Source organism: Globicephala melas, chromosome 12 (assembly GCF_963455315.2).
Source record: "Globicephala melas chromosome 12, mGloMel1.2, whole genome shotgun sequence".
NCBI lineage: Eukaryota > Metazoa > Chordata > Mammalia > Artiodactyla > Delphinidae > Globicephala > Globicephala melas.
Genome location: NC_083325.1, coordinates 35,005,222 through 35,032,449, shown reverse-complemented (window position 1 = coordinate 35,032,449; position 27,228 = coordinate 35,005,222). Strand labels below are relative to the sequence as shown.

At 42.3% G+C, this 27,228-nt stretch overlaps 1 protein-coding gene across 2 annotated transcripts in view; it reads right to left on the bottom strand.

The window, feature by feature from the left end:
* Positions 1-27,228, bottom strand: part of SPRED2 (sprouty related EVH1 domain containing 2) — a 124,005-nt gene that overhangs the window by 30,021 nt on the left and 66,756 nt on the right. Inside the window, exons 1-2 of one of the 2 annotated variants that reach the window (XM_030877402.2) lie at positions 24,631-24,785; positions 4,541-4,718 (exon numbers count right to left, since the gene is read on the bottom strand). In XM_030877402.2, the coding sequence (XP_030733262.1) occupies positions 4,541-4,718; positions 24,631-24,647 (195 nt within the window). In that variant the 5' untranslated portion in view covers positions 24,648-24,785. Of the gene's footprint in view, positions 1-4,540; positions 4,719-24,630; positions 24,786-27,228 lie in introns of those variants that run through there. The other variant, XM_030877401.3, reaches the window with a different exon arrangement.

Below are 27,228 nucleotides of genomic sequence, written 5' to 3'. Positions count from 1 at the left end.
TGTCACCTCAAGGAGAATGAGGAGATATTTGTTGCCAATAATGAAATTTCAACTTTCAAGTGAAAATTAGAATTTTGGACAGCTTCCCAATACTTAAGACTTTTCTAATGAGATCAGTGGTGATATTAAGAAATGTGATTTTTTGATATTGTAGAATTAAATGTATCAACATTTGGAAGATCTGTTTAACTCAGTAAACCATTATTTTCCAAATGACCAATGCATGACGTTACAAAATCAGGAATGAGTAAAAGATCCATGCAAAGAGAAAGATAAACCAGTGGATTTTAATGTAATAGAGTATAAAAAGGTCACTGATATGGTTTCAGAGTCCACATTTAAGAAACTACTACAAGCCGAGTTTTGGTGTAGCATCAAAGAAGTCTATCTACGATGGTCTGAAAAGGCTATTAAAATATTTCTATGTTTTCCAACTACATATCTGTGTGAGGCTGGATCTTCTTCATGTACTTCAACCAAAACATATGGCCACAGATTGAAAGCAAGAGTAGACATTAGAATCCAGCTATTTTCTATTAAGTCGGATAATAAAGAGATCTGCAAAAATGCAAAGCAACGCTATTCTTCTAATTATTTTTTTTCTGGAAAATAGTTATATAGTTATTTGCCTATTCTTGCCTGTAAAGAATGTCATTTATGCTAACACTACTGTTTAATTAAGATTTTTTAACAATTTCAGTTTTAATTTCTAGTATGGTAAATATTAGTAGCTATAAGCTACAAGATAAAAGCGTTTTGGGGTCCTCAATACATTTTTAGAGGGTAAAGGGATTCTGAGACCAAAACTCTCCGATAGCTATCCATAAAGCTCTGCTGTCTATTTCCATAGGATAGGGTTTAGATGTGGAACTGCCAAGTAAAAAGGAATACACATTTTAAATTCATATCCTGCCAAATTGCCTTTCAAAGAGCTTTGCCGGCTGTGACTCCCACCAAATGTGTGTGGGAGCGCTCACAGACCTGCACTGGAATGCAACCTTTTAGATTTTGTGATTCACCTTCATAAGGTAGTTTCTCACAGGATTCATTTCAGAAGTAAAATCCTCTAATCTATCTAAAATAAGATTCAACTCAGAAATTTTTAGATTACATATAATTTCTCAGGAAAACTTGATTGTCTCCGACTCACAAAAAATTATCCAAATAACGACTTTGTGAATGGATATTTGGAACACAGACTTTTCCCGTAGAAACAATGGAAGTTAAGTTCACAGGCGTCAACACAGAAGTCAAGTAACAACAACAAAAACCAATGTGCTGAATTCTAGAACTGCACTACGTTGGAAAAACCACTGACAACAGTTTCTATCAGAAAAGGCTGGTTGTCCCGGTTGGAATACTGGGAACTCTGATACCATCCGTTCTCTGTATTCCCAAAATGATCTCCACCCTCTCCTCGCCATTCCACCACTGAGGGGGAGGGGTGTCCTTCAACAACCCCACCCCATTTGCACAGCTTCCAGGAGGATTCATACCCTCCAGTGGGCAGAAATGCTGCATTACGTAAGCTTGGAGGCCAAAGGAGGAGTCACCATATTGCCGTAAGTGTGTGTGGGGTTGTGTGTTAGGAGTCCCGGATTTACCGGAGTGTGAAACAGGCACAGTGAGGGATGGAAAGATGCAGAAGCACATCTGGGTGTATGGGTGTGTGATTTAACTACTAGTGGATATAATATATAAAAGTCCAGAAGTGTAGTCACAGAATGTAAGGGGGACAAGAAGAGGGAGAAGGTGATGGAGAAACATGACAGGGGAGGGGATGAGGCACACGATCCTTGTTCAACAGCAACACACAACAGAAGCTGGTCCACAGCCAGGACTGTTCTATTCCCATGCAGAGCTGGTATGAAGGGACCAGGTTTTGGCTTCACAATGAAATGGTTCCCAGTGCTGGCTCTGCTAATGACTATGTGCCCCAGACTGGGGAAATGGATCACTTCTTGGAGAATTGAGGTTCCCCATTACAAAGTGTAGATAATATCAATAGTATCCTCCTCCTTCAGAATGTTGCAGGAATTTAACTGAGGTTATTTACATAAAGGGCCTCAAACAAAATTGTAGACGCTCACAATTACTATGGTCAAGTCGGTGGTACGATACAAGTTTACAAATGTATCTATAAAATGAAAGGGCTGAATTAGACAATCTAAAGGCTATTTCAGGTTGACATATTCTATGACAAACCACAGAAATACCAGGAAAAAATAGACCTAAAAAGATGTAACCATTCAGGTACAATAATCTGCTAACACAAAAGTAGTAGCAATAAAAATAAAAGGGGAAAAAGTGAAAAAAAATTTTCTAGCAAAATTTTTGTAGGAAAAGAACCCCAACTAAAATAAAAAAGGCAAGCAACAGATTATAAAAATATCTGCAAATATATAGATGAAGATGAGTATCTTTATTATACTCAGAAGGCATACGTATCAAGGAGAAAAATCAGGCCCCAAAAGGTAAATACACAAAGGACACTGACAGATAATTCACAGTTAAGACTGTTTAACAAACAGAAAAACATTTGATCTCATTATTAATCAACAAGATACCACTGTTACTCTAATCAAATTGGTACAGATTTAAAATATGTGACCCTCAGTGTGTTAAAGAAAATTCTCATATATGCTGGTAGCAGCTCTTTGTACAAGTATCAAAAGTCATAAAAATTTGACCCCTCAAATTATTCCAAGTAAATAATAAGTGTGGAAAATGCAGGTAGATAATACTGGGGGTAGTGGGAAGGGAAGGAATCTTAACATATGACACTAAGGAGATCCTCAAATATACAATGGAAAATCAACCTGATACCAGCAACATGAAAAATTTCTTATGAGAATATCTTATGAGATATAAAACTTTAGGGACTTCCCTGGTGGTCCAGTGGTTAAGACTGCGCACTTCCACTGCAGGGGGCAAGGGTTCGATCCCTGGTCGGGGAACTAAGATCCCACATGCCATGTGGCCCAAAAAAACAAAACAAAACAAAACCACACCACACACACAGATATAAAACTGTTTACGAGCTCTGATTACAGCTAGGTAAAAATAAAAATACGCACAAAGGGAAAAAAAACTATATCAAAGGGCTACAGGTGGTTATGCACATGCGACTTTGGCTCAGTTTGGGGTCAGAGTGACAGGATATCAAATACTGGTTCCCGGCCCCCAAGATGGGTCATCCAGAACAAGGAGTCTTTCTGAATCTTAGTTTCTTCAGTTATAGCTATATAGGCTACTGTAAGGATACAATGATACATCTCAACTAAAGGGCTAGCATTGTACTCAGCCCTTAGGTAAATGCTGGCTAAAAGGTAGTTATTTTACTTTTCCTTCTTAGTGTGGTTACATTGCCTTTATTGTGAATATCTTATAAACAAGAATGTTTTAATTATTTGACTATTATGTAAGGAATTTCTTGAATGGCCATGTTTCTTAAAATGAGCTATATTCTCCCTTTAAATTTTCATTCATTTCATTTTCAGAAATGAATCAAGTGTGAAAATACCATTTCTGTTAATCCATATATAACATTTAGAAATTGTTCTGCCTTATTTTGTAACCTTTATAAACATTAAGAAGTGGTTGCAGAAGAAGATTAAGTTTGTATACTCAGCACATAAAACTCAACACATGCCGCTGTCAAGAGTCTCAAATGTACCACTGACTTATTCCTGTGGTGTCTTTGTATATTCTCTGTTGAGATCCTGCACATTTTGAATCAATGGTTGGCTTTGGAGTATACATTCCAGGATCGAATACAGATAGGAGCATGTTCTCCCAGATTCAAGGCCACCAATTAAAAATAGACAATTTTCCTTCGTATCATAGATTCCTTCATAACAAAGAACTGGACATCCAGTCCCTCCATGAAACTATGTTATAAACTATCAACGCCCCCATCTTTGTGAGATAATGATTACTCTCCAAAGTGCCTATTTTTAAGCATGTAGAATTATTACACAGGAGTGTAATGCCGCTGCTTTTTGTTACTTTCTTTTCCCAAAAGTGTTTTGTTTATTAGCTTATGAAATAGAAGCTGCAGTATTTTTGAGATAAACATTTATTTAGAAGTAACGTCAGACGACACTTCCTCTTTGCATTCTATCTCTCACCATCCAAACCTTGATGGCATGCTCCATGAATAAACCCAATGTTTAAAAAAACTCTGACTTTACAGCTCACTACGATGTGATTCATAATAAAGAGCGTACTTTCATTTTGAACATCTTGTTACAGTGACAGCAAGACAGCTTAATTAATCAAGACGCAAATAAGACAGCCAAATGCACGGCTTCTAAGCATCTGAGTTATACGGTGTGTAGTAAAAAGTGACTTCACTGAAAAGCCAAGGTTAGGTTTTGCAATTTGGCGCCAGCCCTGTGAATTCTAACTTTGGAAGCTTTTGCAAGAGTCTGAAGTCAGAGAAAGAAGGAAAAATATACCTACAGGAAAAGGGCTATGATTTAATGTCAAGAAATCAGTCGTTGCTAATTTAACCCACGCGTTGCACGTCTGCCATTACCAGTTTGTCTTTCTGTCGTTCACCATGGATGAGAAAGCCGCTTCGTCCATTGCCTTCGGGGTGCATGACCTTACAGACCCCCACGCGACTGATCCCGCCTCCTTCCTGTGGGAACCATCCCCCGCTGGAGTCATCTCTGGTCATAACCACAGCCTTGACGCGCACAATATAGCTGTCACTAAAACGACAACAACAAGAAGAATGGGGCATGACAATGGTCTGGAGCTCGAGGACACGTTTCACAGTGCAAGGGGACCATAGCCAGCATTTTTGGGACTCATCAAAAGAAAATCTACGCCTGGCAGCAACCTTAAAAGATAGCCTGTATCAATGTTCAGGGAAAAACCCAAACTCTTAAACTCAATATAAAAGTACGTTTAAAAAAAAAAAAAAAAAAAAGACGCCCAGTCATTAAAAAATATTTGTGAATCTTTGAGAATGTATGCAAGCATAACATTCTCCAGTTTCTAGGTGGACATATTAATAATAAAACGAATGAACTTCTATCTACAGTTTGGTATCTATAAGTTCGGAAAGACGAATCTATTAACTTAAGAGGACATTATGGTTTCAACCCTTAAAACTTGGTTTATAATGAATGACCAAGGCTTAACATTTTATAAGGATAATAATCTTCTGATTTAGCGTTAAGTAGACGATAGCCCACTCCTAAATCACAAATTCACGGTGCGATCATTTATATTTCAGTTCAAATACCCTTTACACATGTGTAGCCTTCTGTTTATGATTTTATTTTTTCCAGTCTAAACTTTGATTTCGCAATAAGTTCCTTTGCACATTGGCCAAAAATCCTCTTTCCCCTCCAGAGACCAACTCTAGCTTCTTTTCGTTCTTCATCACTTTTCCGAAACGTATTTGGATTTTCGGCAAGGCCATTAAATTCTCACTTGCTGTTTTCTTTCTTGGAACAACATTGCTTTTTTTAATCCTTCAAACATACATCCCCATCTTCTACATGCCAGGCACTGTACCAGATTCTAGGGAAACAAAGATGCAGAGTAACATAGAACCCTCTCTTTCTATGCACCCCAGGCCCAGTGCTCAGAGCCTTCACTGAGAAAACAGACACACTCAGAAGAGACCTTGCACCGGTGCCCACTAGCACGCCTACTACTTGGTACCAGTATTTGCTGCCTCCCCTCCTTTAACTGTGCCTAAACGATCCATGATCTAAGCCAGGGCCAACGACTCCACTTAAATATTTTCCATGTGCTAACAGTGCCCCAATTCACATTTACACACCCAGACCTCTTCCCTAAGCTTCAGATCAGTAAAACCAACTGCCTGTGTGATTTCTCTGCTTTGGCATCTAGTAGTCACCTCAGTTAACACGTTTAAGACTGAACTCGTGATTCCCAACTGGCTCTTCCTTTGAAATATATCCAGAACACTTCTCTGACGACTGCAACAGCCTCCTAACTGGCCTCCTTACTTCCCATACCTGCCCAACTTTCTAAGGAAGTCGAAAGGTAAGTCAGATTACGACATTCTATTCAAACTCTCCAAAAGCTTCTTATATCACTCCGAGTAAGAGTCAAAATCTAGTGCATATCTTACTCTCCTCCTTGCTCATCCCACTTCAGTCCTATTGGCCTTGATGGTCCTCTGCATTAAGCACCCTACCTCAGGGCCTTTGCACTCGTTATTTCCTTCTCTTCAAACCCCATTTCCCACTCTTCTTTCCACACACCAACCAGGCTCATTTCCTTAATTCATTCGGGTCTCTGTCCAGGGTTATTTCATTAGAGAAGATTTCTCCGTCCACTTTATATAAAGCAGCACCCTCCATCCCTCTTACATCTTCTCACCGCGCTTTGTCTCTCTACATGCTACTAAATCAACATCTGCCCTGTTTGCCCACTTTTCCCAACCAGGATGTAAACTCCATGAGAGCAGGGACTTTGCCCTTTTTGTTTCCTGCTATATCCTTAGAACCTAGAGTGATGTCTTTCATGTAGTAGGTCGAGGAATGAATGGGTTAAATAGACAATATTTGTAAACAGGTTTTAAAAAATTATTTGTAGCTAAGAAAATCTCTGAGAAAATATAGTGTTCAATACTCATTTGCTTATGAGCCACAACGGCTTAACTGGGATAGGCTAAAGATTTCCTTTTCATTAACAGGAAAACTGAATTTAAAAAGTCACGTGGTTTCTATCATTAATCCATTCACCTCAGGATTCAACATGCATATTCCTTTAGATGAGAGAGATTAAGAACATTTTATAATATCTGTTTAGTTACATACACACAATTTGAGAATACACTTCCCCCACATTCCCCATTTATTCTAGAAAAACTAAGGGTTCCCAGGATGTGTAATTCTCTAGTATGAAACACAGCTTTCTCAAATCGTCTGTGAATGTACCGTGGGTTCATCCCAACAGGAAATGGCCAAGGTGAGTAACTGAAACTCTACACGCCTCTTGCTAAAACATGCTTTTACTTTTTTTTGTTGCGGCTGTGTGCTCTTCTCCCTTCCTTTGAAGGGATTAAGTAAACACGAAAAAGGGAAGTTTGCATTACTTATGTTGGTGCCATAAACTTATTTCCAAAGAGTATCATTTATTAGAGATTCAAACAAATACCCCAGCCCCTGGCTTCCAGACGACAGGGGCTCTTCATTTTGGCCTTCGACTGTGGTCTGCAGCATCCTCTTTTCCTGCCCTGATTCCTTCCATGCCCATTCCCGAGGGCACAGACTTCTCTGTGGTGCGCTTCTCTATGGTCACACCAGTTTTAACAGCTGAACACCAGGTCAACTGTTAATACTGGTGTAACCGATTAGGACCTGGTGTTGAGAGTGGGGGAAAGAAGACCCCCATCTCCTCTGGCAGCAACCCCAATCGCCAGCATTAACTGAGGCAAGTGACTATTGAAAACAAGGCAGGGGGATAAAGTGTTGCACTGAAAGCTGCGACGGGTGTCTGCATAATCCAGCTGCATGGCCGCATGCCAACTGCTTCCTATCCGCGGTATATTTACGTTATTCAGGCACTCACCCCGCCCAGAACAGAAAGGACAATGAACTCTACTACCAAAAAGGTATAAAGAAGGAAGAAACTCCCTTCCCACCCTCCCTGCCTCTTTCTGGAAAGAATTAAACAACATGCTTAAGCCAGATGCGGGGGTTTGTCTGTGGGGTGCGGGATGAAGCAGGAGAGGCTAAAGCAGATGCACTTCTTCATGTGCACAAGAAAAATGCTGCAGGTACGCGTTAGAAAATCCCCCCAAACGCTACTGTCAACAACAACAATCACCTCATGCTTCTGAAAGTTTCAACTGTTCAACTGGTGTAACTGATTAGGACCTGGTGAAGTTCCAGGCGTGGGTCCAAACACAAACTGAATGGAGCCCTCCCTAGTGTCTGAACTTGAGTTAAACTGACCCTCAGAGTCAATGTCATTACAAATGGTGTCTGACCACCACCTGAACACCACTACATTCTTTATATGCATTTTGAGTAAAACTGGCTTTTTCAAATTGGGCTGGGGATCTGGCCAAATGTGGTTCCTTGAAGGACAAAGCTTTGCACTCCCCACATGCAGCCTTATTTGTAAAAACAGGACTTGCTGTCCTGCAATCACTCAACATGCAACAGAGGTCGGTGACAGCCCATGGCAGGATGGGGAGGGAGAGAAAGAACAATTTTAAAGCTAGATTTTTGTTTTGGGGTGCTGATTCCAAGGTGGCACAAGTAGTTTTGCATCTCAGGCATTTATGTTCTAAGCTGTTCTCCCCAGATTCAAACCAGGCCCTGTCTGGGCCACGTTACAGAAGTAAACAAAGGGATTGTAGGAAACAGTGATGAGGCAGCATTGTGTCTGTAAAGAATGTTCAAAGCCAGACAGGTCAGCACTGCCTTGACCTTCTCAGCAGCTGAAGAAGCCTCTTTTTGAGCTTCAGTTTCCTCATTTGCAAAACACGAAGCAGCTTACACCGTGCTGGGATGTCCTGAGGGTTAAAGGCAGTAACTGAGGTCCAGTGCCTGATACAAAGAAGCTTGGTCAACTGTAGCCATCATAATTATTTTTGCTGAAAGGCTGACTTTAATTACAAAAGCAGGTCCTTTAAAGACAAGCCTTTCTGGCCCATGAGGACTGGGTTTCCTGACTGCCTGCCTTTTTTAGCTGTCGGAGAACGGGGTGGCAGGGAGGCTTGTCGGGCCTTGGACAGCAGGAGAGCATACAAAACGGACCTCCAGCAATGATTAATGCAAGGCAGATTTATAAAGAACAGGTCTGAGCCTACATTTCAGGCACACCTGTAGGGAAGCAGTCAGTCTGCCATGTGGGAACTGGCGCTCTGCTCCTCTGGCTCTCCCACTGGCTTCAGAGATAGAGCCTGGAACTTTGACATCCGCCATAAATACTCCCCCCGCCCCCGCCCCCGCCCCCACGCAGCCAGCCCTTATCTGATCACAGGGTTCTCTCCATTATGCTAAACATTACATTCACTTCCTCCCAGGCCTCTTTTCCATCCTTCTCCACGTCACCAGACCTTGAGAGGGATTAGTCCAGATCGCCGCCTGTCAGGCTCCCTTTTGGTCCCAGCACAACCGCCAGCCGCCAGCTGAGCCAAATATAACACCACGTCCTCCAGGGGGACGAGGACCACTCTTCACTGTAATCACACGCCCGGCCCACCCCCAGTCTTCCTTGAGCCTATAGATTTCAAAAAGCTCTTTGATTTAATCAAATTGTTATGTGTATATAAAGTATTACATGTATGTGTAAAACGTATGTGTGTGAAATATATGTGTCTTGTCATCTTTTTAAAAAGGATCAACAAAATATTTCGGCAGAATCAAATGAGTTGAGGAGCCAAAGAGACTGGTCGTATTCTATTTAAAAGGGTGGTGGTTTCTTGAGTTTTAGTAGGTATCAACTACTTAAGAATTTTTTTTTAAGTAGGCTGCGCTGGTTTTAGAAATTTATATAATCCAAACTTTATAAAGTTTGGAAAGGAAAGCTGTACATAATGGAGTTTTATGCATGGTGGAAACGTGGTTTTCAGCTCTGTACAAGCCCCTACAGGTAGAACACTAGCTCTGCCCGCTTCCTGTCAAACAAAATGTGTGTTGTTTGTATGGTTAGGCCATTACGGGCAACAGTGGTAAGAAGAGCATCTAGACGTGCGAGACCCCACAGGAGCCAGTTCTGGTGAAGGCACCTGGCTCTCCTCTCAAATGCAAATGAGCAGCCACTACGAAGCAGAGAAGGACTTTTCTGAACATCAAGTGTTTGCTTCTTAAAGAGAACTGGCTTGCATGATATCAGAGTTGGGGGAGCTAAAAAGTGGGCTAAGACCACTCAAGAAAAAGGCTTCCCCACAGTTAACTTAACATCCATGAAATCAGCCATGAAGTACACTTGACGGAGAGTGGTCTTGGAAACAGCCCTACCCCCATATCTGCTAGTAAGAGCATCCAGGTACCTCGAACAGGTACTGACACCATAACTTCGCATGCATGGCACCAAGGCCCTCTGCCAGGGACCAGATTCACCCAGAGAAGAAAGCAGGCTCTTCATCCAATCTTCATAGTGTCCCTGCATTTCTGAGATGCTGCAGCTCATCTTGCCCATGCAGAGTCATTCCCCCAGACGATACAGCAGAGCTTTTATGTGTTTTACCTTTGTGATCAATTTATGCAGTTTTAAAATGGCATGTAATGAGTTTTCAGAATGGAACCCCAATATATAACATGGTACCTGGAAGGTGGTGGGTGCTTGCCTTGCAATGACTGGGGATGTAACCTTCATCCAGAAACTAACTGGGCGGAAAGCAGGGGTTCCTGCTTATACTGTGGAGTGTGAATAGGTTTTCCTCCTTTACTATGTGCTGGGCTCAGAATCTGGGAGTGAAGATAACTAGAAAATGTTTTAGGAATCCCCACTTTATTATTATTTTTGGCCATGCCACACGGCCTGTGGGATCTTAGTGCCCCGACCAGGGACTGAACTCGGGCCCTTGGCAGTGAAAGTGCAGAGTTCTAACCACTGGACCACCAGGGAATTCCCTAGGAATCCCCACTTTAATCCTGCATCACAGCTAGTAAGTTCTGCTGTCCTGCAAGGTCACTAGAGCCCTCCCTGTCCAAGTTCCACCCTGAGCCAGAGGGGGAGGCATGGGGCGTGCTTATGCTCATCCTCACATGCCCCATATAAGCCCAGCATCTTTGTTGTTCAGGCTACCTAGCTACCCTGAAGCACATAAATAGACCTACTCACCCACACACTATTCTATAGTGCATGTATCAAAAGGGGTTGTTTTCTCCATTACTACGAAGGACATTGCCAGCATGACTGATATTTGAAATAGGAATGATTCTTAAATTTAATAACTTATAAATAATTCCTTAGAACCAATCCTAGGAAGTTGAAGTTTATTAGACATGGGCCTCTAGTACTTTTATTTTCCTACTTAAACTTTAATACAAAAACTCTCCTCTAGAATAACCACTGCAAACTCGTTTCTATGAGCTACTGTTTCCATGATTCAAAATAAATGCCCCTACCTTGTTTATAATATTATGTACAATACTTTCCTTTACATTACAATGTGCATTTTCCAATCTCCAAGTGCTTCCTTTCAGGCCACAAGAGCCAGAGTAGCATGTACACTGAAAATCATTCTCTGGCACGTGGAGCTGAAACACACACCCTGCAGACGTCCATGGGAATGGACACCCTGCCAGCTGTCCCAAGTGGAGGGTACTTGCTGTTCATGGGTCCTGTGACCCTTAATGGCCAAGAAAAGGAAATGAAGCCAAGACACAAAGGAATAAAGATCAGGGCTGGAAGTTAAACATGTAAGCTTGACAGATGCTTAAGAGGCCTGTGAGGAAATAGTTGAGGAAATACCAGAGGCAGTTAGGGGTCCTCTGACATCCCCACAGCCTGGAAACACTGACCAGGGAGCACTCTGGTGAGCTAGAAAAACCTACAGCTGGCGAGGCAAGTCAGAGCTTCTCGTGGCCCCCGATCCCTCACCTCAGTGACAGCCCCAATTCCAAGGGCAAACCTTCCCACGCTGAACGGGAGGTGGTGATACCCACGGCAGCGCCCAGGTACGCTGGAGGTTATCTTACAAAACACTGGTTTTGGGGTTTCCTTCTCAGCAAGGTTTACAAAGTTATATTAGAATCACTCCACTGTACTGTCTTTAAAACACAATTTAGGGCTTCCCTGGTGGGGCAGTGGTTAAGAATCTGCCTGCCAATGCAGGGGACACAGGTTCGAGCCCTGGTCCGGGAAGATCCCACATGTCGTGGAGCAACTAAGCCCGTGTGCCACAACTACTGGGCTCACGTGCACTACTGAAGCCCGCACGCGTAGAGCCCACGCTCCGCCACAAGAGAAGCCACCACAACGAGAAGCCCATGCACTGCAATGAGAAGCCGTCCATGCACCGCAATGAAGAGTAGCCCCCGCTCGCCGCAACTAGAGAAAGCCTGCGCACAGCAACGAAGACCCAATGCAGCGCCCCCCCCCAAAATAATAAAAAACCCACAATTTAAAATTTAACCTCTAATCTTTCCTCACCTGTAGTCTGAACAAGCATAAATCCTCCACAGGAAAAGAGTGATTCAGCTAGATTATACTTCTGTTGCTCTCGATTTTTTTTTTCCCCTTTTGGAAAAATCGTTTAACCAAAACCTTTTGATTTTACTTATTTAATATATCCAATGTCTTAAGGATGGAGCTACAGTTCTTTTTTTTCTTCAACAAAAAACCCTTTCCTACCTACATTTAAATTCAGAACTTAAATTCAGAAACCACAAGAATACTATTGATAAATATATAATATCCACAATGATGGATCACTTATAACTGGGGCACAATAAAGATAAAGGCATTAGAGCTGTTATGCTAATGTACAACCTAAAACCATAACACCGGGCAGTGTTAAACTTGGGCAATGAAGTGTTGGCTGAAGTAAATCTTAGCACCCGAAGGCAATTTTAGAAGTTGTGTCTAAGACAGATTTTTTTAATGGCTCTTTGGCAACTCTCCCTGTGTCAATATAACTTTCCCGAGCAACTATCTCTTGAGGTGAGTAACGGACCCAGTTGGGAGAAGCAAGACCCGGCTGAGGTCAAGCCTGGAGAGATAGGGCAGGACAGGCATGGTAGCTTATTGTACAATTGGTGAAGAAAGGAATCATTTTTTCTTGAAATCTGAAGATTACTTGCTCTAATCTCTACTAATAGCAGAAATCCTAATTTCCCCACCCTGTGGATCCAGGGAACTGGAGATTCCTGGGCATATGGGCCCCTTAAATCCTAGGTGGGTTTCCTGGTTGACAGACCACTCCGGACCTCTGTATCCTTATTTGTCAAGTATCTCTACAGTGGATAATTACCTTAATAGGAGGCTCTGGAATGCATTTTAAATTATTTTTGAGTTTTAGGGGCTTCCCAGGTGGTGCAGTGGTTAAGAATCCACCTGCCAATGCAGGGGACACAGGTTAGAACCCTAGTCTGGGAAGATCTCACACGCTGTGGAGCAACTAAGCCCGTGTGCCACAACTACTGAGCCTGCGCCCTAGAGCCCGCGAGCCACAACTACTGAGCCCGCGAGCCACAACTACTGAGCCTGCGAGCCACAACTGAAGCCTGCGCGCCTAGAGCCCATGCTCCGCAACAAGAGAAGCCACCGCAATAAGAAGCCCGTGCGCCACAAAGAAGAGTAGCCCCCGCTCAGCAACAAAAGACCCAACGCAGCCACAAATAATAAATAAATTAATTAATTAATTTTAAAAAATTATTTTTGAGTTTTAAAACACTGGCTCCAGAAAACTAACTCACACGACCCTCTACCACGAACAAAAATCCTTCGATTTGGAAGTAAATATAATACAATTAAAAAAAATTTTTAATTTACAATCCCACTGAATTCAACAAAGTTAAAAAAATTTTTGGAAAAGATTTCTTTTTAAAAACCCAGCATCAAATGATTCTCTGCAGTGCCTCAGATGAGGATTATGTTAGCACAAGGGGGATAATTCCATTTTAGACTCTTCCTTTCAAGGCAAATCTCCTTCACCAGGCAAGGCTGCCAGACCCACCTAGACGTGTCTGCATCCTGCCTCCACTCCTCGTTCCTTTTACCTGTACATCCAGGAACCATATCTGCTGTAGACAGTTACTGAAATAACAAATAAATATATCCATGTATCTGTGTTTTATTTTAATGTGAATTCTACCATAGACTTATACACAGATTCTCTAACATGGTTAACATGGATATTTTAAGATCACCTAAAACATTTTAGGAAATCACAGTAAGATTTTATCACAACAGTTCATTAACATTAAAGGCAATCGATGGGAGATTTCTGAGTTATTCTCAAAAATCATCAAAACACGAACAACTTTGACATGAATAAGCCACTTTAAAAAATGAAATTTATCTTATTCAAACCAAGATAGAATGAATCTGCTTCTTACAGACTGAAATGGTTCTGTCCTAAAGGGCGAGTTTCAGGGTGATCACACAGTGCGAAGTGGGGACAGGAGTCCTGGTAGGCGAGAGGCCAAAGTCTGCCTCTAGGTTTATGATTTTGCTTTTATTGTCTGCTGCTTTGCTGAGCCCAGAGTTCAGTGGGGTTCATAATTAATCAAGATCAAAGGATTACCAACTTGAAACAAACAAAATAACCCACAGCTAAAGAACCCTTTCTTCCCCTATGTTTTTCTCCAAAAGCAATTCATTTTCTTTGACTTTCCCTGTTTTACACACCCTTCCAAAAATGGTATTTACGATCCACGTTTAAACCCCCAAAGGCCAGCTAATGGAAATGTGAGATTACTAAACAAAATTAACTCTCACCACATTAAAGTACACATGTAATAGAAAAATTGGTACTTCAAAACACAAACGGCAAAGGGAGTTGTTTAAAGTTAATAATCTCCAATTCAGGTCTTTAAATTGCAGCCCTTGAACTTCTGCGCCTGACTATCTCAGAAATCTTCGCTTTCTAACAAATTAGAGAAAACAAAAAGGAAGAGAGTGATTAATGATCACATGCTGAATTGATCCAGGAGAAGCACACCATATCTGCAACTCACTTTGAAATGCATAAAAAAATAACAGGGTGTCTCAGATGGACCGAGGGATGGATGGATAGATTATGTGGGTGATAAAGCAGTCGAAGTAAAATACTAGTTTGCAGGCTGGAGCTGGTGGGTGTTGACCATATACTTCTTTCAACTTTTCTGAACACTTGAAGATATAAGGAGAAAGAGAAAATTTAGTGCTAGATTCTAAATGGAGATCAACACTAAACCTAGAAGATGCTGACAAAGGTACTGAAAAGTCTGGTTACTTCTCCTCACGTGATCCAGGACACATTTTCCATTTTTTTACCTGTCACCTACCACCCTCCACTCCAAAGCAAACCATGGTCAAAAGGTTAGGAAACTACTTTATCAACCTATGTTGATACCAAATTTTAAAGCTATAAAATCCTTTACAAGCCAGTCTTTAATAAGACCTGTTCTCAAAAGGAGGTGATAATTTCGCCCACAGGGAGGAAGGTCAGCATGTCCTGTTAGCGACAGGCTGACTGGATCGTGATCTACTGGACACGGACACCCTTTCAGGAGGCAAGAATTACCAATTCATTTAATTTCTTTTCTTCTAGGATTCTGCCACCTCCCTCATCAGAGATGAAAAGCTTAACAAACAAATAAAGCACATGTGAAGCATCTGTTCTCCCTGAAGAATTCTGGACCTCTTCCTTTCCCAGGCAGAGACTAGAAGGCCTGCACGGAGAGCTTAGGTCTTCAGTTATCACTGGTGAAGAGCCACACAAGTTAGTTACTCGCTTTTTAAGCTAGAAAGAATCGTAGAAATTATCTACTCCAGACCCCGCACTCAGATGGAAGAATTAAAATCCAGACTGGAGGGTTTCCCTGGTGGTGCAGTGGTTGAGAATCTGCCTGCTAATGCAGGGGACACAGGTTCGAGCCCTGGTCTGGGAAGATCCCACATGCCGCAGAGCAACTAGGCCCGTAAGCCACAACTACTGAGCCTGCGCTCCACAACAAGGGAGGCCGCGATAGTGAGAGGCCCGCGCACTGCGATGAAGAGTGGCCCCCGCTTGCCACAACTAGAGAAAGCCCTCGCACAGAAACGAAGACTCAAAACAGCAAAAATTAATTAATTAATTAACAAACTACCCCCAACATCTTCTTAAAAAAAAAAAAAAAACAGACCGGAGAAGGGACTTGTTCAAGGTCACTGGCATTAGGGACAGATAAAGAACTAAGATCCAATCTCCAAACAACTCTCCCAGACTCCCCACGCTTTGTTTTAAAGGGGTCCAGAATTGTGGCCCAGGTCTCATATCTCAGCTAGGTCATCCAGAGGATATAAGAGAGGTTATTCTCATGGGTCTCTTAAAAGGTACTGGATGGACAACTGATTGTCAAAGGAATCAAAGAGCAAGTATCACTAACATAGCCGTGCGCAAAAATGGCAGAGCTGGGGGTGGGGCTGGGAAGTCCTCCCCAGTTTGGCAAAGTTTCACACCAACGGAGGCAAATCCTCATTTTTGGATCCACAGGGTGTAGCTAGTGCCCTACGTCAGCAGACTTGACCTCTGTGGCACAACTCCTTCTCACTCCTGGCTGAGACACCCCAGACCCACTAAGCCCCAGTTCGTTCATGTATAAAATGAGGGAGGGGGCCCAATGACCTTTGAGGTCCCTTTTCAACTTTGGCCTCTTTATAACTTTGTGTTAAAAAAAACCACATGGCCGTAAAGTCATGCCAGAGGACTTAGCAAATATTCTACAAAAGCATATCAGAAAACTTTCAGCAGTGAAATGCAACCGAAAACATCTTTCGAATTGAAGAAAAACTCTGAAACCACAAAGACCTGAAACCATGACAAACTAACAGATAGGCTCCCTCAGTGCAAGTGGTATTATGCAATTATAAAGCTCCCAGGAGCAAAGCTGGGCTATCAAAGTACTATGAGAAAAGCAAGAAAATGATGAAAGTTGCGTTTTAATAAGTTCCTTTGAACAAAATAGGTACAACCTAGCCATCCGGCTGGGATTACACATCCACAAATGCGAGATTCTCCTTAGCCACAATGGAAGAAAATCGCCAAGACATACTTATGGAGCAAATTCAGGCAAAAAAGAGAAGAGAAATTGTCTCTTTTCTCCCAAACAGTTCATCCTATAAGCTTTATCATTTGACTCAAGACAGCCACTCCAGTACCAATCTTCACTACTTTCAGAGAGAAAGAGGGAAAATGTTAAGAAAAAGCAATGAAGCAATTGCTTAACTTAAAAATGGGGAGAGACATTTACTCGTAGGCCTTTGATAAAGAAACTCTGTGTACTTCAGGTTTCCCATTGGGTCCAGGCTGCTTCAATGTCACAAATGAGCTCTGGTCAAAGTTTTCTTGTCGGGGCTTCCCTGGTGGTGCAGTGGTTGAGAATCTGCCTGCTAATGCAGGGGACACGGGTTCGTGCCCTGGTCTGGGAGGATCCCACATGCCGCGGAGCAACTAGGCCTGTGAGCCACAACTACTGAGCCTGCGCGTCTGGAGCCTGTGCTCCGCAACAAGAGAGGCCGCGATAGTGAGAGGCCCGCGCACCGCGATGAAGAGTGGCCCCCGCTCGCTGCAACTAGAGAAAGCCCGCGTGCAGAAACGAAGACCAAACACAGCAAAAGTAAATAAGTTAATTAATAAACTCCTACCCCCAACATCTTAAAAAAAAAAGTTTACTTGTAAATCAGTTGTTTGAAACGAGAACGTGATTTCCCCACAGAACAACCTAAAAGGGTGAGCAGTAGGATTCCCAATTCGGTCCATGGAAGCCTAATCAATTCCTAAAATACCTGAATCACAGGCCTATTCCCAAATGGTTTTGACTGCCCGCTGACCATCTCAACAGAAGCCTGTTTCCCTCCTCTGGTGGAACAGCCAGTTTTCGGCTGGGTTTTGCCATGAGTTTTCCTCCCTGGGTGTGGGGTGCAGGAGAAAGGGCAAGCAAGGAGAAGCTCTTAAACTCTTCATTTTGGCTGCATTTTGGGTCCCTGGAATTTGGCACTACCGGATCTTGAAGAGGGCAGAAAAGAGCCAGCCTGACGATCGCCTGCTAATAAGGCTGAGAAATCTTTACATCTATGCAAGCAGCAGACAAACCAAACAGAAAGCACGTAAGGTACCCAAACTCACAATGACTGGTTTAAATGCAGTGTGACAATGGTACCAGTACCAGTGCTTTAGGAATGCCAAACAAGCGTCCCTGGGGAAACTGTTTTTTTTTTTTTTTAATAAATTTATTTATTTTATTTTTGGCTGCGTTGGGTCTTTGTTGCTGCACACGGGCTTTCTCTCTAGTTGCGGCGAGCGGGGACTACTCTTCGTTGCAGTGCACGGGCTTCTCACTGCGGTGGCTTCTCCTGTTGCGGAGCACGGGCTGTAGGCGCGTGGGCTTCAGTAGTTGCAGTACACGGGCTCACTAGTTGTGGCTCGCGGGCCCTAGAGCACAGGCTCAGTAGTTGTGGCGCACGGGCTTAGTTGTTCCGCAGCATGTGGGATCTTCCCGGACCAGGGATCGAACCCATGTCCCCCTGAATTGGCAGGCGGATTCTTAACCACTGCGCCACCAGGGAAACCCTGTTCTTTTATGATGGCGATGACTGCCGGTGAGCAGTTAGAAAGGCAGCCACAAGGCAAGGCTCACAGGATCAACACGCAGCAGCGACGCGACTAGTTCTTGATACATAGAGGGACAGGATTTGACCTACGAGGGCAATTTCCTTCTGAGATATTACAAAACAGAGCCATCCTCTTGGTACACGTGCTTCCATTTAGTTTCTCTCCTGCCATAAAAGAACTGGGGGGTAAGGAGAATGTGTAGGCCAACTAGCTAGGAAGCTGGCTCACAGTTTCACACCATCTTCTTAAAATGTTGTTTCATTTGTAGGAGAGTATTCTAGTCTGATCTCAGAAAGAACTTCCAAGGAACATGAGAGATAATTAGGAAGACTAATAGCCATTTGATTTTAAGACTCATGATCTTCACGGATAATCGAGAGCCTCGGAGGCTAATAAGCTGCTGAATATGGACTTTCCTGGCTACCACCAACATGCTTGCTCCAGGGAGCCCGACCAAGCTATTGGTCATGCGTTCAGCGGTAGCTAAAGACCACTGCCTGAGGGAAGTCAATCCAGCAGCCAGGGCCCACTTCTAGCAGCGAGCTTTACAGGCAAGGTGGCGGTCTGTGTGGCCCAACAGATGCAACTACACTACCACGAAGCCGTGCTGTGGCTGCAGGCTGCCATCTAGTATCAGGAAGGAAGGATGAAAGGGCTTCTGTCTGAATGCCTGATCGAGAGGAACTACTCACAGCCCAGCTCATTCACCAGCGTGCTTCAGCAGCCTCTCAGGACTAAGCCCACCCCTAGGGAAGTCACAATCCCTGAAGGGAGCCACCTGGACTGAAAATTGCTCCACACCCAGCAAATTCCCACAGTGAGAAACTCAGTATATGGAAGCTCTTGGGTGAACTGAAAAGGCTAAACACAGAGTGATGTGACACGATGACACTTTTTCTCGTGTGTTTGCATATAGGGAATTAACCCTCACATTTATTGAAGGTCAACTCCTATCTCAAAAGGCAATTAATTTCACATCCACGGTTCACTGAAGTATTACTCACAATAGCCAAGAGGTGGAAATTACCTAAATGTCCATCAGGGGACGATGAAAAAAGAAAATACATACAACAGAACCTTTTTCAGCTTTAAGAAAAAGGAAGAAATCCTGTCGTATGTTACAACATGGATGAACTTTAAGGACATTATGCTAAGTGAAATAAGCCAGTTCAAAAAGACAAACACTGCATGATTCCACTTTTAAATTCCATTATCTAAAGTAGTCAAACTCGTAGAAACAGAAAGTAGAACGGTGGTTGTGAAGAGCTGGGGTAGGGAGATATGGGAGTTGTTTAATGGGTATAGTTTCAGTTTTTCAAGATGAAAAGGTTTCAGAGATGTGCTGTACAATAACGTACATGTAGTTAACACTAATACACTGGACACTTAAAAATGGTTAAGATGGTAAATTTTATGCTATGTTTTTTGCCACACACACACAAAGTCAATTAATTTGAGAAATAAAAAGGGGCCACTTGAAATAGGTATACTCAAGAAGGACCCCAAATTCATAAATTTGGGACTTTGGCTAAAGAACATTTCTATTGTCCTTAGGTAAACATTACCTCTATTTTAAAAAAACCACAAAACTCTCCTCTAATGATGAATGTAGCATATGTCCATTGTGCAAACTACATACATTATAACCACGCTTTGATTTAAGAAATATTCTTCTATACTGTGAGGAATGATTAACAAACTACAAGACCTTCTCACGGTAACTATAAAAGATTCTGTCACTTATCACTAATATAGTTATAAGGACAGAATCTCTAAAAATATTTATTTATTAACATCTTTATTGGGGTATAATTGCTTTACAATGGTGTGTTAGTTTCTGCTTTATAACAATGTGAATCAGTTATACATATGTCCCCATATCTCTTCCCTCTTAAAAATATTTTTTATGATTAGTACCTTTTTATTTCTTCTATACCAGCCTCAGTTTTTAAAATTATTTAAAACACACACACACACACACACACACACACACACACACTCACAAGGATTTTCTAATGGTTCCATTTCTTCAACACGGGGGCTAGTGATTTTTTTTTTTTTTTTTTTTTTAGTGTTTTTCAAAGCAGAAAAAGGGGCTGTTTTCTTTTTCTTTGGAATGAGCTCCTGCCAGATTTTGCACACTGCAGTTCTTTGGCAATGTGATGAGAACACATGCCCACCCACAGACACTAATTCTGCTCCTCACTCTTCCCAAGCAGCCTCTATGACACATGCTGTCTATACTCCATTTGATGGAATTCAAGAGGCCCAGTCAAACAGCAGGCCCCGCGGGGCCGGAGCAATGGCAGGCAACCCATCTCTTCCACTGGATGGGCACAAGGAATGAGTATTTAAAAGAAAACCACAAAAAAGCCAAACCCAACTTGTACGTCCCCAATCTGAAAATCTTTACAACTCTATGAATTAACACTGAAAATGAAAAGTCATCTCTTGGGTTGAAATCTGGAAAGAGATAGTATCTGGCTGTGGTTCCTTGCACAGAGCTCTGTGAAGACAGTGCAGCAAACTCCCCGAGCTGCACTCAAGAGGGTGCTCAAGGAAGGCAGCCTATCCTGCAAGCCAGCAGCTTTCTAAGAGGGCTGAACTGCCATCCTGGCACCAAGGCATTTGCTTGCTCTTTGGTGATTATCAGTCATGAAGAAATGCTGGTGATTAAGAATCCAACTATGAATGGGCATGGCTTCCATTAACTGTCCCTCATCTGTCCTAAGGCAATCTGGGCATAGATGACAATGCAAACAGGTTGTCAGCAAACTTATACCTGGAAGAATGCTCAGGACTAATAAGAGTCCATACTGGTTTGATAAGAGAGTGGTCATTCACCCCGTTCACATGTCCTTAAGAGCAGGGGTTGATGCCCTAAGGCTGTTCTGTACCTGTCTCTGGCTTTTCTGAGCCACATGAGAAAGTTGATACTCCTAGATAACGATTCAAGATTTATCTATAAGTGCTATTAATCCCACCCACTGTGTAGGCAGAGTGGCCATAAACCCCGGATGTGGGGAGGACAGTGTAACAGCAGAACAGTGGGCAAAGGACAACAGGCAACGGACAGGTCCAGCTCTCCCCCGGGGGCTACGGTTACAACCACGCATCCATAAACCATCCACCAAGTACAGAAGGACAGACTGCAAACTCACTGAACAGGTCTCTCTAAATACAAATAAGTATTTTTAAATGTTGATAGATAACGTATAGTATTTTGAAAGGATTACTGAATTCATTATAGCCTTGAGTCATTAGAATATAATTTTAGCCGATGCTAAAAAGGGGAGGGGTCTTCAAAACTCAAAGATTGACAAAGACTGTCCTTGGTGTTTACTAATCTGTGCCACTAAAATATTCCAGGACGCTCTAAGCTTTCAGGATTCACCCTCCCTGACTGCCACTCCCCGCAAGGACGGAAGGGGGAAAAATCCTTTGTCCCAGGTTGTCGGTCTACTTGGCTCAGAAGACGCGGCCACCGAAACTATCAAATGAATTTTTGAGTAGGGCAGTTCTTTCTTTGATATGAGAGCCGTCCAAGAAATGATAGATTCGGAAGAACCAGAAGGGAAGAGCTAAAAGTTGCTTCTACAAATAACCATCAGGGGCTCCGGCTAATCCATGAATGAAAAACCCAGGAGGAAACTGTTGCCTATAATGATGGATCCCCACTGAAGAGGGAATGAAAGCAAGGACAGGGCTGGGCCCGGATCACAGCATTTTCAAATGTGACACTACCCAGCGCAGAGCTCTGAACAAGGGCAGCGTCTCACTCAATATCTATCAATCGCTTCCAAGTTGAATGATGGGAAACCCACGGTACCAACTGCGCTCTGTATCCCCTCTCCCTCAAAAGGAAAAGAAGGAATCTGAAAACCACGTGGTCACTCTGGACTGAGGCTCTTGGGGCTTACATCCAAGGGGCTCCCAAAGGCTGCCACAACCCCAGGGGTGACTACAGAGATCAATATGCCCTGAGGGTGAAAAGTAACCAAAACCGAAAGAAATCACGCTGCCCTGAAATAATGCGGACAGGACCTGAGTTAGCCTCAACTGCACCAATCACAGGAGACCAAGGCCTTTTCACAGACATAGAAAAACGCCAATAAATCAAGAACTTTAAATGAAATGTTTTTATATACCTGCCTGTAATACTTTCTGTAGGCCTCAAGGAAAAACAAGCTATCAAAACCTAAGATTTTAGGGGTAAGACAGGAATAAAGACACAGACCTACTAGAGAACGCACTTGACGATATGGGGAAGTGGGAAGGGTACGCTGTGACAAAGCGAGAGAGAGGCATGGACATATATACACTACCAAATGTAAAATAGATAGCTAGTGGGAAGCAGCCGCATAGCACAGGGAGATCATAGCACAGGGAGATCAGCTCGGTGCTTTGTGACCACCTGGAGGGGTGGGATAGGGAGGGTGGGAGGGACGGAGACGCAAGAGGGAAGAGATGTGGGGATATATGTATATGTATAGCTGATTCACTTTGTTATAAAGCAGAAACTAACACACCATTGTAAAGCAATTACACTCCAATAAAGATGTAAAAAAAACTAAAAAAAGATGTTAAAAAAAAAACCCTAAGATTTTAGCGAAATCAGGGCAAATTAGCTCATCTCCCCTTAATTCACATTATTTAGTCACATTATTTTTCTGATGACTTTTGACAAAATGAGCCCTGGGCTGAGTGTGGCATCCACCAAAGCTCCAAGAGACCCCCGTTCACTGTAAGACGGCAAAATTCGGGCTTTAGTTCAAGCTACATTTCTAAAGTAGCTTTTCTTCCATGACTTTAAAAAAAAATGTTAATGAGAAGGAATGAAGAGGACTCTCACTTTGAATCTGAAGTATTTTTTTTAATATCGCCAAGTGCTATTATTAAACATTCACTATATATGTGTGTGTACACACACACATATAAAAATAAGCAGTACAGATGTGGGCAGGAAAATTCTTAGCAAAACTCCCACATATTTCAAATACTGTTCTTCCACATTATTGTCCTCTACCATAATTAGCATGTTACAGCCTAACAGGTGGCTTTCATTTATAGAATGCAAAATTAATGAAATTTGGAGATGGTCCTGTCTCCAAAAACAAATTGGCCATTCTAAAAATAGTGTACCCCTTAATCTACAAAACAAACAGAAACACACCAAACAAACTCATTTCATGCTGGCTCACCATATCATCGGAACTGCTGAATGCATTTTAATAAATAAATTTAATACATTTACTGACAGTTTAGAATACACATACCTCAAGGAAAACAAGTCATTATTATGGACTTTACAAGAAAGGGGAAGAGAAAAAAAGACTGCCTGTTTTTCCAGCTTGGTAACCTCAGATCTGTTTAATGCTCTCTGAGTGATAACAAAATTTACCACCACAGACAGGGCTGCTCCACAAATGCTAAATCTTAGGCAAATTTGTGGGCAATTGTGTTACAGGCCCTGACCCAGCCATTTTGGACAGACAGACCAGAAAAGCATAAATAGCACTGCTATAAACTAACTATAGCATCTGTCCCTAACAAGTAGGATACAAAAAGTATTTTTAAAAAACATGAGGAGACGCTGAATGGACTGTCAACACTTGGAGGAATGTTTAATACACTCAAATAAACAAGATATGTGCCTTAACTAGCCAGGCATTGTTTAAATTTAGTGAGTGAAGAGAGGGTCAGACAGGCGACACAGCCTCCCAATTATGCAGAACAATCCTTCAGATCATGTGAAAGCTATAATTAAATGTTGTTACCAAATCTCCACCACCCTTTCTCCCACCTAGAAAAAGTTAATGCATGAATTCAGTATGAGCAAATTATGATTTGCAAAAAAATATTCACTTAGTCGGGGAATAAAGCTTTCTGGCATTAAGTCATCCATCTTGGAGGGGTAGGAAAAAGCACAATATTGAAAAAAAATCCAACATAATAAATAAAATAGTTACCATTAGACCACCTCCTTAGTTCATCTCTGCTTATTCATTTTTTAAAAAGTTTTAAGCTACCCCACTCCCCCCAAAAAGGTATACCACCTCTGCTGTTTCCTAGGCAGTATCTTTTAAACTCAGGGCTTAATAAAAGGGATGGGTTAACACCACTTCTATCTGAACGTCTAAGGAGAAATCTGTTTCCAGAAAGGAACATGAGTGGACAAGAGCTCTGTGTCAATCAAAAGACCAGTGGTTACCTATCTGTCCTCGCACGTGGATGCACACAGACACACACACACGCTTCAGTTCTGCACAATTAGAATAATTTTTTCCCCTCCCTTAAAAAATGTTAAAAGCAAACACCAGAAAGGTTAGGCAGAGGAGAACCACAAGAAAATGAAGTTCGTATAAACAGTAAGCACATACCTGGAAGGCGATGCCATTTCCGCTACATTGTAGAGCCCAAGTGCTGGGTATTAGCATTATTACTACTATAGAGCTTCCGAGAAAAATGGATCGGCTCTTGCGGACCTGAGAACCAGCTGGCTGCTTGAGAAGTGGTTTCCCCCATACATGATTCAGTCTCCTTGACAAATATACTGCATCGCACTGGATGAGTCATCTGAGGGTTAGTCCGCATTTTATAGGCCTGTTGTGTCATTACTCACATTCAACATCCTGCTTCTCAAAAGTGGAAGCTGGAAGTCTGACAGCTGACAGATGCTTTTTCCAATTAAAATGTTGTTTAAAAAAAATTCCTCTAAGTTTTGATGATCAGTCATTGATGATACTGTGAAATGCACAGGGAGCAAATGGCACGGCTCAGTACCCCAGATCACAGTCTATACAACCACAAGGGCAAGTTGTTTACCCACCCTCATCCCCAAATAATTTTGTTCCGAGTTGAAAGCAAGGACCCTCCCTCCTCTTTTAAACTATCAGTGAAATCAGTATGTTGGTTCTTATGTTGTAAGGTTACCTAGTTGCAAGAGCTTTGTTTAAAAAAAAAAAAATACACATCAAAATTTTGTCCCTGGAATAAATCTGTTAGGTGGGATAGTGGGATTGGGTTTATAAAATGTCTACTTTTAAGAAAAAGTATGCTAGGGATGAAATGCTATAATATCTGGGATTTGTTATGAAATACTTTTGCCCCAAAAAGGGGAAGTTTAAAGAAATGTGACAAAATCTTGACAACTGTTGCATCTGTGTAGTGAGTATATGGGAACTGGCTATATTATTCCCTCTTCGTTTGAGTAGCTTCGACAGTTTTCACAACAAAATATTTTTTTAAATTAAAAAAAAAAAATTCAGTCCTATGGGCTAATCGTACCGACACAAGGCAATTTTCTAGTTAGGTGAGAACTCACCATATGTGTGAATGGGGGCATCATTCACGCAGGGCAACCAAGCGGCCCTGGGGGTGTGGGGGAGTGCCAGCTGGAAGGTACGATACACGTGTCCTGAGGCCACCGTGAGGGTGCACCCACCCCCTGGACCCATCAATGCCTGGTGCCCTCTCCTCCCAAGACTGTCTGGTGGTTGTTCCACAGGCTTTCTTTGAGGACTTCACTCGTGAGCTCAATGTTGACATTACGAGGGATGGGTGACTCCAGCTTCCTTATATGGTTTTGGAAAGGTTCCATGAGAGATTATAGAAGTCCCATCCAAGTCCTCTCACACCAACAAACCTCACCGGGAGGTGGCAGGGCGTTTGCACGACTCGCTTTATGCTCAAATTGGATTAAACCACCTGAAGGAGGAAGACAGCTTTGATTTTATGGCCAAGAGAAACCCCATATATGGAAGCTCCAATGTATGTTAAAGGAAATCATTGTTGAAACTAGATGTTTAAAAAGCCATCTGTGTTGGTAGGTATGTTCTCCAAGTGTGACAAGTCATCACAGGGCACTGGAAATACAGAGGTCCTATGAAAGCCTAGGGCCTCGGGACTGCTCCCTTTAGGGCTGACACCGAAGGAGAGGAGGAAGTGTCAGGTCGAGACTCCCACGTCAGCCACCAGCCAACCAGCCTCAAAGGACTGGGCAAAGAGGGCTGAAAACTGGCTGCAAACGGTTGTGATGTCCTCACACCACATCAAGTGACCCTTACGAATCCAGACTGTTCAGGACTGTGTGGGCCGGAACTGAAGCCTTCCTTGGTTTTGACAGATTCTTTCCTCAATTGGACTGTAAGCTACAGGCTTATCAAAATGTCCCCTTGAAATTTAAAAATAACCTTCCACACACTTGCGAAGTATAACTGACCTTCATGCAACAGGTAGAAATGGGAGGAATTAATGAACTTCTAGCCTAATTTGAGTTTCTGTATTTAAGAAATAAATCCATACTTCTTTAAAGAACTGTATAACTCATATTTCACTAATTAAAAAATACAAGAGTAGGGACTTCCCTGGTGGTGCGGTGCTTAAGACTCTGCACTCCCAATGCAGGAGGGCCCCGGGTTCAATCCCTGGTCAGGGAACTAGATCCCACATGCCACAACCAGGAGTTCGCACGCCACAACTAAGAAGCCAGTGAGCCGCAACTAAGGAGGCTGTGAGCTGCAACTAAGACCTGGCGCAACCAAATAAATATTTTTTCAAAAATACAAGAGTAATAGCAATAATAATGTACATACACACAGAGAAAAGGAATGAGAATATGGCAAATACGGTAAAATGTTAACAAATGGGGAATTGGATATAGAGGAATCCTTCACACTATTCATTTCTCACTTACAGAAAAATTGCAAGTTTCAAAATAAACACAGAAACAAGAAAATACAAAATCCCTGTTACAAAAACAAAGAAAAAAAAGATTTTTATGGATTTAATAGCCACCACAGTTTTGCTGCTGCTCCCCTCACTCATTAAAAAAAAATCTTAGACCATAAGGAAATTTACCAAAATGTAAACGTTAGGAAAGCCTCTCTGGGTTAGGGTTTCTCAAAGGGTGTTCCTTGCAAACAATTTTATAAGAGGCTCCAAAAACAAAGCAAAACCAAAGCCCCCTGAACAAACAT